General features: G+C 42.7%; 1 protein-coding gene across 2 annotated transcripts in view; it reads right to left on the reverse strand.

The window, feature by feature from the left end:
• LOC142151482 (tetraspanin-33-like) overlaps positions 1-18,765 on the reverse strand; it is a 39,726-nt gene that overhangs the window by 337 nt on the left and 20,624 nt on the right. The window contains exons 6-7 of one of the 2 annotated variants that reach the window (XM_075207186.1): positions 13,396-13,524; positions 12,439-12,600 (exon numbers count right to left, since the gene is read on the reverse strand). In XM_075207186.1, the coding sequence (XP_075063287.1) occupies positions 12,439-12,600; positions 13,396-13,524 (291 nt within the window). The remainder of the gene's footprint in view (positions 1-12,438; positions 12,601-13,395; positions 13,525-18,765) is intronic. The other variant, XM_075207195.1, reaches the window with a different exon arrangement.

Consider the following 18,765-nt stretch of genomic DNA (forward strand, 5'->3'; position numbering starts at 1 on the left):
ACTGTACAGAGAATATGTGATAATCCACATCTTGATCCACCCATGACCCTATACCTGAGAGGTGAATGCATCTAAATTTAACTGCATTTTAATGGTGTTTAAAACATATATGTTACATTAAGGGGCCCTTGATCCTGGGGTACTGGTTTATATGTTTTCATCAATATAAACTAATACCTCATGCTTATAGTTTGCTAGATACACACGTTTGCAGTAGTAAGAACAGCTGCTGACAACAACTGTCCAGGAGAATCCCCCATTCTTGGTCATTGTCCCAGATTCCCGGGCCATTCTCCTGCATCCTGAACACTTCCTAGTAATGTGGGCTGGATGGAGGCCTTCATGACGCAATTCTCTGTGAATTGTCCCATTTTGGCCCTGGCCCGTGCTGCGAAATTATGCAGTTGCATCACAGAGGCCAAAATGACACAATAGCGCCTCTCCACTCTTGACAATTGCACTTCTCCACCCCATTTAGAATCTCCCGGAGGGGATGGATAATAAGCAGGTAAGTATGATCTTTTCGTTATTTTAGGAGCAGTACAATTTCACTGGATTGTCTAAGGTAAATGGGAGATTCATAAGAGAGGGTGAGCTATGAAGGAAGGGGGTTCCTAGTCCATGTCAATAAAGGCCAAACCCTCTTGGGACCCCTTTTGCGCAAGACAAAGTCAGAAATATATACTATTGCAGTGTGTTCTAAACTGCTCACTCATGCCATTAACAGTTTTGGTATGTTCCCCTTCCTAGACTTTTGACAGAATAGTATTACTCAGGCACAAAATCAACCATGAGGTTAAACAATTTTGTGCAAGTATGTATGTATCCACACTTTCATAGCCTGGCCTTTTTTGCATTATTTTCGCCATATCTCAATCCCAGTCACATCTGAGTCATCCTGAGCTATACCAATTGTAAAGAGCCACAGAATGTGCTGGCACTATATAATATAATGTTGCTAATGATATTAGTGGCAGTCTGGGAAAGCATCCCATTTCCAAATGCCTTAACCAAGATGTAAATAACACCTACGGTCCACAAGTGAATTGACCCACACTGGGAATTTCTGGGGAAATAAAAGACCAAGGGGTAGATGTATCAAGCTGAGAGTTTTCCGGCGGGTTTGAAAAAACAACCAGATTCTAGCTGTCATTTATTTAGTACATTCTACAAAATGACAGCTAGAATCTGATTGGTTGATATAGGCAACATCTCCACTTTTCAAACCAGCCAGGAAACTCTCAGCTTGATACATTTACCCCCAGGTGGGCTTAGGAGGTTACTGGTTAAGCCAAGGTTGGAGATTAAGGTTCCCATTTGACCGATTCATGTGACAAAAATGGCAACTGCTCCACAGCCAGTGACATTTGGTTGCCTGTGTTACTGTTTCTATCAGATCTAAGAAGCCAGTGGGGGGGGGGGGGGGGGTTTAAACCCCTGAACATGTGCAAACCTGTAGCAGCATTGGACCAATGGAAAGCTATACAATGCCATTTGAAACTTCCAGTCCAGGAAGGGGCTAGAAGTCACTTATTGTCTCAGTTGTTGTTTTTGTATTTACCTCATATGTTGGCGTGTACTTTTGCTATTTAGAGTGGCTTGTTATATTAGTTGCTGGGAAGCTTTTGTGGCTTATATAACATCTTCTTTATATGATGTGCCTGTGTGACTGGAGAAATGCGGCATGAATAGAACAATCATTTAAATGTCCACACCAGTGTCAGTGAAAAAGCTAATGCTTTCAGAGCGACCTCACTCCATCCAAGCTCCTACATTCAGGTTTGAACTCTTGTTTCAGTGTTAGAGGTTTTCCTCCCTAGTATACACTATCAATATAGCAGAGAATATGGATAGCAATAGCTAAGTGTATGACAGCTGCACGTCAGCATGAATACCAATAGGGGACTCCAGAACTCCACAGTAGTGAACTAGAGCCTGTGTTCTGAGAATAACTTTCTAGAACTCAGTGAAGCTCAGAGAGAGAAAGAGAGGAGTTGGTGTAACCACTGAGAATTGACAAGCTGGAACAGAGACACAGGCAAGCCAGGTCTTGTGAGTTTGAACTGAAAGCGAGTAGGGGATGTAAGAATGTGGGTATGTGAGAGACTATCCACTAGTGAGTAGCATGTGGGGCAAACTGGAGAACAGCTGAGGTGTGGGTGAGGTAACTAGTAGAGAGATTATGCCAGGGGAAGAGGAGAGCCCCTAATATAGCTAAGTAGATTGCACGTAAAGTGGTACTCAGAGGATTAGAGTGTCACCTCTGGGACTTTTGTGTAAAATGACATCATTGAGGACCACTGAGTGCTGTGCATGAGGAAAAGATGTAATAAAAGTGATGCTTGATTTCATGAAGTCCATTCCTTGTCCCCGGTCCACTGTTTTTGTACTGTTCTAATATGCAGGGGCAGGCTGGGTTGGGAGGCAGGGGGGGGGGCATTTGCCCCCTGGGCCGGTCACATAGTGGACTACCTTGGTCTGGGCCACTGAGCCACCTGCATTTTTTTTCCTTTTAAATTTTCCTAATAGGCTGCTGAGTCGAGTCTTGCCCCCAGGGCTAAAATTTGCAGCCCTCCCTTGCTAATATATCTGTGACAGCTCTACGCACACACACCTCTGTCTGGTGAATTACCCAATAAGTCTTGGATGAAAAGGGTAATCATGATCTGAGTGGCAAGGAAGAGGATCTCCAGAAGTAGGTGTCTGTGAATATGCACCTACACCACCCCACTGATGGATAGGGGGCTTCCTTTTTTTTTCATCAATCTCAGTGTAACCTAAATCCCTGCCACATGTTGGTACCCATTCCTTCTGTTCTCTAGTCTCTAAAAATTCTGGCGCTGATAGATATAAATGAAAATAGTCAGAGTGGAGGCCAGAAACGCAGCTGTGAAGGATTGGTAAGATCCCAAAGATAAAATAATAAAAAACACACAGTACTGAAACTGGCAAACACTAAATATATAAATTTGTGGAAAAGAATTGAGCATAATTTAAACTTTTAATAATATACAATATCATCTAAAATAAACCATTGTTAGGTGATAAACGGTCATATAATCAGTGCACTGATATATCACTATAATATATACTAAAATCTCCTATACAAACACACAAAGGTATTCGCTAAAGTGAATAATTCAATTGTAAAAAAATGCACAGTATATAATGAATGCCCCTGCAATGTAAAATAGCTGCATAGAGTAATTTAGCTCAATACGTTGGTTCCAACATGAATATCTAACACACAGCTAATTGGATCACGCTTAAGTGCCGGATTGTGGAACGTGCACCTCGTCTGCTCCAGGCAGCAGCGAGTGGTCTTCAAAGATCATAATGAATCCCATCAGTTTGAGGCTAAATGTAAGAGGAGAGGGGAGTGTGGTGTGGAACGGTACCACACATTGGCAACCCTGGTGGATCCAATGAATGGGGAAGTGTGCATAGGGTTCTTTAAATTATATTTCATGGTAAAATAGAGCTTTTTTTCTCCGCCCAAGCTCTAGTCAAGGAGGGTGATAGGCAAAAAGTGCATTGTGAATGTTTACCTGGAATACCTGGAAATTTAGTGAAGTTAGGGAAGCCTAGCCCACCTTCCTGTGGAAGTTTGTGCAGCATATACATGCAGACCCTGTGTTTTCTACCTCACCAAATGAATTTTGATACTAGTTGCTCTACGATCTTGTGCGTTTTAGCAAGGACCCACACTAGGATGGATTGCAGGAAGTAGAGCAGCCGCAGGAGAACATTAATTTTGATCACTGTGGCCCAGCTTATCCATGATCTCAGTAATTTGTCCCAGTTCAATAATTCTGTTTTTAGGATTTTGATTAGGAGCGAATTAGCTGAACAAAGTTGATCAAACCTTCTGGTCAGATAGATGCCCAGATACATTATCTTTTGAGGTTATCAGTGGAATCTGAAGTTGCCTTCTAATAATTTTGTCATACACCGGGTCTTCAGTATCACTAAACCGAGACCCGGCTAACTTACCTCTCTGCTGGCGTCCTCCCTCCTCCGCGGCCGGGTGCTATCTTAGTTGCGGGTCTGCGCAACTAAGATGGCACCTTTTCTCAGTGCCTGTTCTTTAGGTCTTTTTCCCTGTCCTGAGTAGACTGTGTCTTTCTGCTCCTCCGCTGTTTCAGTGGTATATCCTGCTGTCCGCAGATCATCTCCTCCACTGTTCCAGTGGTAATATCCTGCAGTCCGCAGATCAATTTCTCTACCATTCCATTGGTACTCTCTGCAGTCCGCAGATCATCACCCAAACCCACCTATTCAGTGGTAATCTTCTGCAGTAGCAGACTGACAGAGTGCTTAGCTTTCAGCCATCTGCCATCTTGTTGCCCGTTTTCCACTGATCTCGCCAAATCCTCCCTAGAGGGCCGCGATCTGCGTAGTCGAAGCAGCCAACTTCATACCTTCTTGCGAGGGTCCCTGGAGAAGACCAGCCGCTACGTTGGACTCCTCGCCTCTGGTAAGAGTAGCACCTAATTTGGCAGATCAGGGTCCGAGAATCCTAGATGCCTGTGACAAATTTTGTAGTATTGTGGGGATGTTTAGATATAAAACGTCAGCCTTATATTTGTTTCTTTTAAAATTTCATTATATGACTGAAGCTCTTTAAACAAGTTGAGCAGCGAGGTTTGGATACTAATAAAAATACTTCATTCATATAATGGGTGATTTTATGCTCTCGAGGACCAGCTTGTATTACATAAATACCTTCTAAGATCCCTATGCTTCACTAGACGTCCATCTTTAGCCCACTGTTTGTATTGTCATTCATTGTTCCTAAAGTTATATTTATGCTTGTTCAAGTAAAGTATCACAAAAAGTTGTCAAAAATCAAACTTCTGATGGGCTATCGCCCTTCTGTAATTTAAGATTGTGAATTGTGAATCCTGATGTTAATGGATTTTGGTAATAGTATCATAGCGCTGACTTGATATGCAACTTTTTTCTCTTGCTAACAAGCCACACAGCCCCATCTCCATCTATAATCTATTGCAACTTCATTATTTAATCCCCTCCTTGTCTTCTATTTACCTCTCAACATATCCCTTATTATCTATCTGATATTGTCATATACACTAACTTTGCATCTCACACCCATGTATCCTTAAAATATTTTCTCCTAATTTTTATACCACTGTTCATCTCTTGCATTCTAAATATCAGAAGTTTGCCCTGGTCAATAGAGGGAGTTAGGTAGAGTAAGGGCATTATATCAAAGTACAGAGATTTCATTTTGCGGAGAGAGACTATTGAAATAAGTAAGGAGCTAGAGATGGCACATATAAGGGGTATAGCAAGCTTTCTAAATGGAGGGACACCCAGCCATTTCCACTCGGTAAAAGGAAATTACTTGCCACAGCACTGAGCTCGCAGACATTTGGGCTCGTTCTGTACTTTTAAAGGGACACATCTTGCGCCTTCTAGTGGCTCTTTACGGAAAAGTACATTTGTAGGCACACATTGCCTAAAATAAAATATATCTTCAAACACAGGCTCACATATAAACAGGCGCGGGCTGACGGACATCAGCCCGGGGGGCACACGCCGCACAGGCGACCGCATCACGTGTCATGTGATGCGGCCGCACATTTATATTACTTCCGGGTGGCGGCCGGCCCTAACAGCCGTGATTCTGAGCGGCCCGGGGGGGCGATGCCCCCCTGCCACCCGGCCCAGCCCGCCCCTGCATATAAACACATTTCTCATGTCCCCTCATTGTCATAGTTAATTTAAGCTATGAATTAGGCTACATCGAACAGAATTTTAGCAGAAAAAAATAAAAGATTTATGTAATAAAAGATGTGGTCATAAAATGGTTGGAGTAACTTTTGCACAGTGTGCTTCCAATTTCTCCTCCTCTATGAAGAAATACACATTTTCCAACAGTGGAAAGTATTTTGGTGTGTGCTGGCCGAACAATCTAATGTAGGTAAATGAAGAGCCACCACACCATCACGAGTTCAAAAACCTTTTCTGTTTAATTCAGATTAACGGTAGTAGCCACAATGGTCCAGGCACCCGTACAACAAGAACTAAGGTGTACCAGCTAAATATTATATATACAGACAGACCATCTAGATGTATGGGTATAAAATCAAAGAGTTTGTGCTCTTTGTAAATGATCTCCCCATACCTCAATATAAGCTCTATACTTATACAATGTACACTTTATTTCCAAAGCAATAAATACAGCTGCACAAAGATTGACACCATTTAACAAAGCTAGATAAGTATTGGTCAAGCAATCGAACAGTGAATAGCTGTCTAGATTGCAAAAAATTAGTAAGGATGAGCGGGCTCGGATTCCGCTAATCCGAGCCCACCCGAACAGTGCGGATCCGACGGGATCCGAGCACTGTTCGGGTATTTCCGGCGGGCAAAAAATCCAAAACGAGGCTATGACATCCAAGTCTCGTGTCGGATCTCGCGAGACTCGGATGTCATAAATTCGCCGCTTGCGGCCGCCATCTTCATTTGGGCTGTGATCAGGGAAGAGGGAGGTTGTAGGGTAGTGGTGGTCCTGCTCCTGTGTGATCAGTCCAGTGGTGCTTTATTCTTTTGTCCTGTGCTCTGTCCTGCTGAGTCCAGTGGTGCTTTTGTCCTGTGCTCTGTCCTGCTGAGTCCAGTGGTGCTTTGGCCAGTGTCTGTCCTGCTGAGTCCAGTGGTGCTTTTGTCCTGTGCTTTGTTCTGATAACTCCATAGTAATTTTATAATTATTAACAAATCATAAAAAATGTAAAAAAAAAAAATTATACAAAAATAATTAAAAAATATATTAAAAAAATTATGCAAAAAGTATAAAAAATTTTATAGAGCAATATATTCTTGCAGTCCAGAAATATTAGTACTGCTAAATTAAAATACGTTCACTGTTGTTGCAGTCCAGAAATATTAGTACTGCTATATTTACCTACGTTTACTGTTCTTGCAGTCCAGAAATATTAGTACTGCTATATTTACCTACGTTCACTGTTCTTGCAGTCCAGAAATATTAGTAATGCTAAATTAAAATACGTTCACTGTTCTTGCAGTCCAGAAATATTAGTACTGCTATATTTACCTACGTTCACTGTTCTTGCAGTCCAGAAATATTAGTACTGCTATATTTACCTACGTTCACTGTTCTTGCAGTCCAGAAATATTAGTACTGCTAAATTAAAATACGTTCATTGTTCTTGCAGTCCAGAAATATTAGTACTGCTATATTTACCTACATTCACTGTTCTTGCAGTCCAGAAATATTAGTACTGCTAAATTAAAATACGTTCACTGTTCTTGCAATCCAGAAATATTAGTACTGCTATATTTACCTACGTTCACTGTTCTTGCAGTCCAGAAATATTAGTACTGCTAAATTAAAATACGTTCACTGTTCTTGCAGTCCAGAAATATTAGTACTGCTAAATTAAAATACGTTCCCTGTTCTTGCAGTCCAGAAATATTAGTACTGCTATATTTACCTACGTTCACTGTTCTTGCAGTCCAGAAATATTAGTACTGCTATATTTACCTACGTTCACTATTCTTGCAGTCCAGAAATATTAGTACTGCTAAATTAAAATATGTTCACTGTTCTTGCAGTCCAGAAATATTAGTACTGCTAAATTTACCTACGTTCACTGTTCTTGCAGTCCAGAAATATTAGTACTGCTATATTTACCAACGTTCACTGTTCTTGCAGTCCAGAAATATTAGTACTGCTAAATTTACCTATGTTCACTGTTTCTGCAGTCCCAAAAAATAGGTACTGCAATCTAAATTACTACGTTCACTGTTTCTGCAGTTCCAAAAAATAGGTACTGCAATCTAAATTACTACGTTCACTGTTTCTGCAGTCCCAAAAAATAGGTACTGCAATCTAAATTACTACGTTCACTGTTTCTGCAGTCCCAAAAAATAGGTACTGCAATCTATATTACTACGTTCACTGTTTCTGCAGTCCCAAAAAATAGGTACTGTAATCTATATTACTACGTTCACTGTTTCTGCAGTCCCAAAAAGATAGGTACTGCAATCTATATTACTACGTTCACTGTTTCTGCAGTCCCAAAGTGTGTGTGGTTTAGGGGTATGCTCTCTTGTGCTGCATATAATGGAGTACAAAAATTTGGAGGATAAAGTAGGGAAAGATCAAGACCCACTTCCTCCTAATGCTGAAGCTGCTGCCACTAGTCATGACATAGACGATGAAATGCCATCAACGTCGTCTGCCAAGGGCGATGCCCAATCTCCTAGTAGAGGGCATGTAAAATCCAAAATGCCAAAGTTGACTAAAATTAGTAATAAAAGAAAATTCAAATCATCTGAGGAGAAACGTAAACTTGTCAATATGCCATTTACGACACTGAGTGGCAAGGAACTGCTTAGGCCCTGGCCCGTGTTCATGACTAGTGGTTCAGCTTCACCCAAGGATCTAAGCCCTCCTCCTCCCCACCCATTTAAGAGACTTAAGCTGTCATCAACAACACAGCAAACAACTCTGCCTTCTAAAGAGATGGCATCACAAATCCCCAAGGCGAGACCAAGGGTGTTGGTGGTTGCGAAGCCTGACCTTCCCATCACTGTACGGGAAGAGGTGGCTCCTTCCACCATTTGCAGCATGCCCTCTGCATATGCTGGAAGGATCACCCACAGTCCAGTTACAGATTTGGCTAATGAAGGTGTCAATGTTGTACACCGGGAGGAGGATATTGATGTAGCTGGTGCTGAGGAGGAACTTAACAAGGAGGGTGCTGATGTGGTTATCTTAAATGAGGCACCAGGGGGGGAAACAGTTGTTGTCCATGGGATGAAAAAGCCCATCGTCATGCCTGGTCAGAAGAACAAAAAATCCACCTCTTCGGTCTGGAGTTATTTTTATCCCAATCCGGACAACAAATGTATGGCCATATGTAGCTTATATAAAGCTCAAATAAGCAGGGGTAAGGATCTTGGCCACCTAGGGACATCCTCCCTTATACGTCACCTGAAGAACCTTCATAATTCAGTGTTTAGTTCAGGACCTGTGGCTGGGACCGTCAGCAGTCCAGGGACACCTAAATCCCTTGGTCCTGTTGGATACACACCACCAACACCCTCCTCGTCAACTACCTCCACAATCTCCATCAGATATAGTCCTGCAGGCCATGTCACCAGCATGACTGAGTCCTCTTCAATCCGGGATTCATCCGAGGAATCCTGCAGCCATACGCCTACTACTGCCGCTGCTGCTGTTGCTGCTGGTAGTCGGTCATCTTCCCAGAGGGGAAGTCGTAAGAACGCTATGTCTTTCACCAAACAGTTGACCGTCCAACAGTCGTTTGCCATGAGCACAAAGTACGACAGTAGTCACCCTATTGCAAAGCGGATAACTACGGCTGTAACAGCTATGTTGGTGTTAGACGTGCGTCCGGTGTCCGCCATCAGTGGGGTGGGATTTAGACGGTTGATGGAGGTATTGTGTCCCCGGTACCAAATCCCGTCTAGATTCCACTTCACTAGGCAGGCGATACCCGGGATGTACAGAGAAGTACGAATAAGTGTCCTCAGTGCTCTGAAAAATGCGGTTGTACCCATTGTCCACTTAACCACGGACATGTGGACAAGTGGTTCAGGGCAAACGAAGGACTATATGACTGTGACAGCCCACTGGGTAGATGCATCGCCTTCCACAGCAACAGCAGCAGCTGCATCAGTAGCAGCATCTCCACAACGGCTGCTCGTTCCAAGGCAGGCAATGTTGTGTATCACAGGTTTTAATAAGAGGCACAACTCTGACAACCTCTTAGAGAAACTGAGGGAAATAATCTCGCAGTGACTTACTCCACTTAGACTCTCCTGGGGATTTGTGGTGTCAGACAACGCCAGTAACATTGTGCGGGCATTACATATGGGCAATTTCCAGCATGTCCCATGTTTTGCCCACACCATTAATTTGGTGGTGCAGCATTACCTGAAGAGTGACAGGGGTGTGCAGGAGATGCTTGCGGTGGCCCGCAAAATTGCTGGACACTTTCGGCATTCAGCCAGTGCCTACCGCAGACTCGACCAACATCAAAAAAGGCTGAACCTGCCCTGCCATCACCTCAAACAAGAGGTTGTGACGCGCTGGAACTCCACCCTCTATATGCTGCAGAGGATGGAGGAGCAGCAAAAGGCCATTCAAGCCTACACAGCCACCTACGACATAGGAAAAGGAGTGGGGATGCGCCTGAGTCAAGCGCACTGGAGACTGATTTCCGTGTTGTGCAAGGTTCTCCAGCCGTTTGAACTTGCCACACGAGAAGTCAGTTCCAACACTGCCAGCTTGAGTCAGGTGATTCCCCTGATCAGGCTGTTGCAGAAGCAGCTGGAGAAAGTGAGGGAGGAGCTGTTAAAGCATTGCGATTCAACAAAGCATGTAGCTCTTGTAGATGAAGCCCTGCGTACGCTTTGCCAGGATCCGAGGGTGGTCACTCTTTTAAAGTCAGAGGAATACATTCTGGCCACCGTGCTGGATCCTCGGTTTAAAGCGTATGTTGTGTCTCTGTTTCCGGCTGACACAAGTCTACAGCGGTGCAAAGACCTGCTGTTTAGGAGATTGTCCTCTGAAGAGGACCGTGACATGCCAACAGCTCCTCCTTCATTTTCTTCAACACCTGTGGCTGCGAGGAAAAAGCTCAATTTTCCTAAAAGACCCGCTGGCGGGATGCTGAGAACATCTGGTCCGGACTGAAGGACCTGTCAACCATTGCAGACATGTCTACTGTCGCTGCATTGGATGCTGTCACAATTGAAAAAATGGTGGAGGATTACTTTGCTGACACCATCCAAGTAGACATGTCAGACAGTCCTTATTTTTACTGGCAGGAAAAAAAGGCAGTTTGCAAGCCCCTGTACAAACTGGCTATATTTTACCTGAGTTGTCCCCCCTCCAGTGTGTACTCGGAAAGAGTTTTTAGTGCAGCGGGGAACCTGGTCAGTGAGCGGCGAAGGAGGTTGCTTCCGCAAAACGTTGAAAAAATGATGTTCATAAAAATGAATTATCAATTCCTCAATCAAGAACAGCACTGGCCTCCAGAGACTACAGAGGGACCTGTGGTTGTGGAGTCCAGCGGGGACGAATTGATAATGTGTGAGGATGAGGAAGTACACACTGAAGGGGGCGAGGAATCAGAGGATGAGGATGAGGACGACATCTTGCCTCAGTAGAGCCAGTTTAGTTTGTACAGGGAGAGATGAATAGCTTTTTATGTGTGGGGTCCCAAACAAACCAATCATTTCAGCCACAGTTTTGTAGGCCCTGTCGCTGAAATGATTGATTTGTTAAAGTGTGCATGTCCTATTTCAACAACATAAGGGTGGGTGGGAGGGCCCAAACACAATTCCATCTTGCACCTCTTTTTTTTCTTTGCCAGCTCGTTTTGGGAGGGTCCAAACAAACCAATCATTTCAGCCACAGTTTGGTAGGCCCTTTCGCTGAAATGATTGGTTTGTTAAAGTGCACATGTCCTATTTCAACAACATCAGGGTGGGTGGGAGGGCCCAAAGACAATTCCATCTTGCAACTCTTTTTTTGGCATTATGTGCTCTTTGGGGCCTAGTTTTTCAAACTGCCATCCTGTCTGCCACTGCAGTGCCACTCCTATATAGTCATCCTATGGCAAAGCAGATAACTGCGGCCGTAACAGCTATGTTGGTGTTAGACGTGCATCCGGTGTCCGCCATCTGTGCAGTGGAATTTAGACGGTTGATGGAGGTATTGTGTCCCCGGTACCAAATCCCGTCGAGATTCCACTTCAATAGGCAGTCCAGAAATATTAGTATCAGATATTAAACTACGTTCACTGTTCCTGCAGTGCAGAAATATTAGTATCAGATATTAAAGTACGTTCACTGTTCCTGCAGTGCAGAAATATTAGTATCAGATATTAAACTACATTCACTGTTCCTGCTACATCAAAAAAGCATATACCTGCCCTACCATCAACTAAAACAAGAGGTAGTGACGTGCTTGAACTCCACCCTCTATATGCTGCAGAGGATGGAGGAGGAGCAAAAAACCCATTCAAGCCTACACAGCCACCTATGATGGGCCACGTGTTTGTGCCGCCGACTTGTGTCGCTTTGCTTAGACATCCAGCTACCTCGGTGCAACCTTTTGGACTAAAAACAATATTGTGAGGTGTGAGGTGTTCAGAATAGACTGGAAATTAGTGGAAATTAATGTTATTGAGGTTAATAATAGTGTAGGAGTGATAAAAAACCCGAAATATGGATTTTAGCACTTTTTATGCTTTTTTAAAAAAAAAATCAGAACCCAAAACCCAAAATCAGAACCAAAACCTTTCGAGGTGTGTTTTGGCAAAACAAATCAGAACCCAAAACCTCAAGCTAATCAGAACCCAAAACCCAAAACACCAAAAGTGGCCGGTGCACAACCCTTACAAATTAGTAATTTACCTCTAGAAAGATCAGTCCTGTTGCAATACATCCCAGGAACAAGAGGTTCCCTCGGCCCCAGCTCACAATGCTATTTAAGCAGCCATCCACATAGATGTTAGTTTCCGCATACCAGCTCCTGAGGTTTTGTGTGTTATACCCACACATTGTATTGATAACGCTCTGCAGAAAAAATAAGTTTGTAAGGGGAAGTGATATACGATCACTAGACTTAGGAGCTGTAATTGTAATAGGGTTACACCAACACATGCCTACTAATAGTTATGGTCTATCACACATAAAATGCACTTGTCCACCATGAGATAGGAGGTGGGACAAAGTGCATAACTACAAAGCAGGATTTTCTACTATTTGACCTGCCGTGTTATTAGGCTAAACTTTTACTTTTTCCCATTAAAATGTTTGGTTGATGCTTGTTTAGGTTACATTGGATTCTAAGTATAAATCTACATTTGCATCATGCCTCACTAGCAGCACAAACACAAAATAAAGAGTCTTAGTTATAACTTTTCAAGGAAACGTCTGATTTCTGCTACCCCCAAAAAGCACAAGTTTCAGGCTATTTAGAACAGCAAAAAAGCCTGCAGCAACCCTCAAATTAGGGGAAACATTCAAATATGTAACAAATTATTTTTATTATTATTTTTTTTAATTAGATATAGTTATAACGCTCCAATGTGAGCAGTCTAGTCGGTATAAAACCAGGACCCCACTTAGTCCAAAAAGGAAATCCAAAGTAAAATATATGCGTACTTGGCCACTTAAATATATGTGATCGACCAAGTCTGTAGAAACTTTTGCTTTCATACATGTTGAATAGTCAATGCTTTTTTATCATTTAGATAATTCAGCTGCCAGAACAAAATGTTGATTTTGCAAATCCCAGCCTTTATTTGGCACATTTCCTTTGTAGACCACAGCTGCAATGAAAACCTATTTTCCTTTTAATTAAATTACCAGTTTTTCTTCCTTGACACAGCAGGAGTATGGCACCCCACATTTCTCTTGACTTGGGTTGGTATCTTTACAGGAGAAGTAAACATTCAGGGACCAGTCCTTGTAGTTGTCAACTCCGCAGCATTCAAACTTCAATACAAACAAGTATAAAACAATTAAGCATCCAATAAAATATCTATGAAAGCCTCAGTGAAACGCGTGTAGGGTTTTGTTGGAGTCTTATAACCTTATATTACTCTATTATCAGTTACATATGTATGAATGAATGCCTCCATCGTATCAGCATTAGACAGGACAGGGAAGCCTATTTATTATATATAGCGGTGGTACAAGTACTGCTGCTGTACTCCTTATTGCCATCTCAAGATGCCGATAGCCGGGGTGGCGAAAAAGAAAATATGCTTTATCATTAAAATAAAGCACATATTATTATTTTTTTAAATAAAGTTAATTTTATTTATTTTACATATTTTTTTTATTGAAACTGGAACTGGAAACCCAAGTGCAGGCTTCCAGTTCCAGTGCTGAAGCCGGTTCACACATGCTCAAATTGACCACAGACTGGCCTGGTGAGTGGTAGGACTCCTCTTTTACTGATAAATTGTGTGGCCGAAGATTTTCTACCGCAGCACTAGGAAATCACTACCGCAGCAGTGGCGCACGCAGGGGGGGGTTTCTGAGTCTCTAGAAACCCCCCCCCCTGCGCTAACTAAGTGGCCACTGTCCTATACAGCAGCCGGGGCGCTGTCAAAGAAGCGTCTGCGGCGGTGCTGTATTAAATAGACCACTTAGAATCTGACAATACAAGCAGGAGGGATAGAACATCATGCAAGTATGAGGGCAATGCTGAATGGGTTGAGATCCTTCCTGAACAGATGTAACCACAGTGATTACAAGTGGATGTATAGTACAACCTGCGGATATTGACTTTTGCAGCTCTTATTCATGCTCTGTACTCTATAATATTGTAATTGTCAAGAGTAGAAGCATCAATCGCACAAATGAATATAAAACTTGTTTTTACCAAGGGTACTAGATGACGCCTAATATGTCTATGTAGTTGCACAATAGCAAAAAAAAACCTTAAAATACACATTTTAAAATAAAGTTTAACTTAATAGGACTCTCACAGAAATCCCTTTTTCCCCAATTTAGTATAATATCCATAAAAGTCGACATAACTGCTTGCTATAAATGCCTTCACTGAGTAGCTGTGACCTGAATTTACCTGAACTTCACGTAGTCACTACTCAACCACAAGTGGCCCGCACAGGAAAATGTCTGAGTGGCTAACGGGACTCTCAATCAATCCAAGTCAGAGTCATATGCAGGCAGGTACTTGTAGTGAGCAGTTCCTTTGGATTTTAATGTGGATAGTGTTCTCCTATTGACTATAAAGGCGCAAAATTCTATTTTACTGTAACATCTGCCACCAAGCGGAGATTAAAAATAAGTATAGAAGTCGGCGCTGGCTGGGACTACATATCAGAAAGATATTGCACAATCGCACCAGAATTGACAAGCGAGTGTGTCAGTTACAGTGGAGAGAGTAGGAATAATGGTTTTACTGGATAGCGAGGTGAGGGAGAGAAGAGACAGACTTATGTGTGGAGTAAAAGATCTGTGAAAAGACAGATATATATTAATGAGAAAGATCTATTAAGAGATGTATATGTAAAAGGCTGTATTTGTGGAGATCAACATTTATGAGAAGAAGCATGTGATGATAGAAATATATATAGAGAATTAGCTATGAAGCCAAAGCGTCTGTAAGGAGAAACATCATTTTAAAATAAACAACCCTCCAGGAAAAGAAACAGTGATAAAAGCGATATTGGTATAATCAAACCCTGGTTCTTGTGAGTAAAACCGAGAAGATATCATATACTTATATTACATGAATCTGAAGTGAAAGGGGAATAAAGATTTAACACCTGCATTAGTATAAATATTTATTTTGAAGACTGTGATATAGATCCATTCAATATATTATCTGAGTCAATAGAAATACTTATTTCAGAGACTCAATTATATATACATTTATTATATCATCTGCATTGTTAGTGATATGGAATTCAAATACATATCAGGAGAGAATAAAATGTACATATAACTAGGGATGAGCGCACTCGGATTTATGAAATCCGAGCCCACCCGAACGTTGCCGATCCGAGTCGGATCCGAGACAGATCCGGGTATTGGCGCCAAATTCAAATCTGAAACTGAGGCTCTGACTCATAATCCCGTTGTCGGATCTCGCGATACTCGGATCCTATAAATTCCCCGCTAGTCGCCGCCATCTTCACTCGGGCATTGATCAGGGTAGAGGGAGGGTGTGTTAGGTGGTCCTCTGTCCTGGTAGATCTCGTGCTGTGCTGTTTAGTTCTGTGCTGTGCTGTTTAGTTCTGTGCTGTGCTGTGCTGTGCTGTGCTGTGCTGTGCTGTGTTCTGCAGTATCAGTCCAGTGGTGCTGTGTGCTGTGCTCTGTCCTTCTGAGGTCAGTGGTGCTGCTGGGTCCTGTGCTGTGTCCTGTTCAGTCCAGTGGTGCTGTGTCCTGTGCTCTGTGCTTCTAAGGGCATAGTTATTTCCCCAATATTCCCCTGTGTTTAAAAAAATAAAAAAAAGTTATTTAAAAAAATACCAAAAACTAATTTAATTTTTTTTAATTACCACAAAATTTGCACAACCAATCCTGCAGTATAAGCCCATTGGTACTGCAATATTACCAAGTTCACACATTCAGCAGTAAAAGTCCAGTGGTACTGCAATATTACAAAGTTTACACATTCTGCAGTATCAGTCCAGTGGTGCTGTGTCCTGTGCTCTGTCCTGCTGAGTTCCGTAGTGCTGCTGGGTCCTGTGCCGTGTCCTGTTCAGTCCAGTGGTGCTGTGTCCTGTGCTCTGTGCTTCTAAGGGCATAGTTATTTCCCCATTATTCCCATGTTTTTAAAAAATAAAAAAAAAGTAAAAAAAAAATTACAATTAAAAATTAAAAAAAAAATATATATAATTATAACCAAATTTGCAAAACCAATCCAGCAGTATAAGTCCATTGGTACTGCAATATTACAAAGTTCACACATTCTGCAGTATCAGTCCAGTGGTGCTGTGTCCTGTGCTATGTCCTGCTGAGTTCCGTAGTGCTGCTGGGTCCTGTGCCGTGTCCTGTTCAGTCCAGTGGTGCTGTGTCCTGTGCTCTGTGCTTCTAAGGGCATAGTTATTTCCCCATTATTCCCAAGTTTTTAAAAAATAAAAAAAAAGTAAAAAAAAATAAAAAATTAAGAAAAAAAAAAAAATATATAATAATTATAACCAAATTTGCAAAACCAATCCAGCAGTATAAGTCCATTGGTACTGCAATATTACAAAGTTCACACATTCTGCAGTATCAGTCCAGTGGTGCTGTGTCCTGTGCTCTGTCCTGCTGAGTTCCGTAGTGCTGCTGGGTCCTGTGCCGTGTCCTGTTCAGTCCAGTGGTGCTGTGTCCTGTGCTCTGTGCTTCTAAGGGCATAGTTATTTCCCCATTATTCCCAAGTTTTTAAAAAATAAAAAATATATAATAATTATAACCAAATTTGCAAAACCAATCCAGCAGTATAAGTCCATTGGTACTGCAATATTACCAAGTTCACACATTCTGCAGTATCTTGTGCTACATATAATGGAGACCAAAAATTTGGAGGATAAAGTAGGGAAAGATCAAGACCCACTTCCTCCTAATGCTGAAGCTGCTGCCACTAGTCATGACATAGACGATGAAATGCCAGCAACGTCGTCTTCCAAGCCCGATGCCCAATCTCGTAGTACCGGGCATGTAAAATCCAAAAAGCCCAAGTTAAGAAAAAGTAGCAAAAAGAGAAACTTAAAATCATCTGAGGAGAAACGTAAAGTTGCCAATATGCCATTTACGACACGGAGTGGCAAGGAACGGCTTAGGCCCTGGCCCGTGTTCATGACTAGTGGTTCAGCTTTACCCACGGATCTTAGCCCTCCTCCTCCTCCCCCCCCCTACAAAAAATTGAAGAGAGTTATGCTGTCAGCAACAAAACAGCAAACAACTCTGCCTTCTAAAGAGAAATTATCACAAATCCACAAGGCGAGTCCAAGGATGTTGGTGGTTGTCAAGCCTGACCTTCCCATCACTGTACGGGAAGAGGTGGCTCGGGAGGAGGCTATTGATGATGTAGCTGGCGCTGTGGAGGAACTTGATGATGAGGATGGTGATGTGGTTATTGTAAATGAGGCACCAGGGGGGGAAACAGCTGATGTCCATGGGATGAAAAAGCCCATCGTCATGCCTGGTCAGAAGACCAAAAAATGCACCTCTTCGGTCTGGAGTTATTTTTATCCAAATCCAGACAACCAATGTATGGCCATATGTAGCTTATGTAAAGCTCAAATAAGCAGGGGTAAGGATCTTGCCCACCTAGGAACATCCTCCCTTATACGTCACCTGAATAACCTTCATAGTTCAGTGGTTAGTTCAGAAACTGGGGCTAGGACCCTCATCGGTACAGGGACACCTAAATCCCGTGGTCCAGTTGGATACACACCAGCAACACCCTCCTCGTCAACTTCCTCCACAATCTCCATCAGATTCAGTCCTGCAGCCCAAGTCAGCAGCCAGACTGAGTCCTCCTCAATACGGGATTCATCCGAGGAATCCTGCAGCGGTACGCCTACTACTGCCACTGCTGCTGTTGCTGCTGTTAGTCGGTCATCTTTCCAGAGGGGAAGTCGTAAGACCGCTAAGTCTTTCACAAAACAATTGACCGTCCAACAGTCGTTTGCCATGACCACAAAATACGATAGTAGTCACCCTATTGCAAAGCGTATAACTGCGGCTGTAACTGCAATGTTGGTGTTAGACGTGCGCCCGGTGTCCGCCATCAGTGGAGTGGGATTTAGAGGGTTGATGGAGGTATTGTGTCCCCGGTACCAAATCCCGTCGAGATTCCACTTCACTAGGCAGGCGATACCAAAAATGTACAGAGAAGTACAATCAAGTGTCCTCAGTGCTCTAAAAAATGCGGTTGTACCCACTGTCCACTTAACCATGGACATGTGGACAAGTGGTTCTGGGCAAACGAAGGACTATATGACTGTGACAGCCCACTGGGTAGATGCATCCCCTTCCGCAGCAACAGCAACAGCTGCATCAGTAGCAGCAACTACAAAATGGCGGCTCGTGCAAAGGCAGGCAACATTGTGTATTACAGGCTTTAATAAGAGGCACAACGCTGACAACATATTAGAGAAAATGAGGGAAATTATCTCCCAGTGGCTTACCCCACTTAGACTCTCATGGGGATTTGTGGTGTCAGACAATGCCAGTAACATTGTGCGGGCATTAAATATGGGCAATTTCCAG

This window comes from Mixophyes fleayi, chromosome 1, assembly GCF_038048845.1.
Source record: "Mixophyes fleayi isolate aMixFle1 chromosome 1, aMixFle1.hap1, whole genome shotgun sequence".
Classification (NCBI taxonomy): domain Eukaryota; kingdom Metazoa; phylum Chordata; class Amphibia; order Anura; family Limnodynastidae; genus Mixophyes; species Mixophyes fleayi.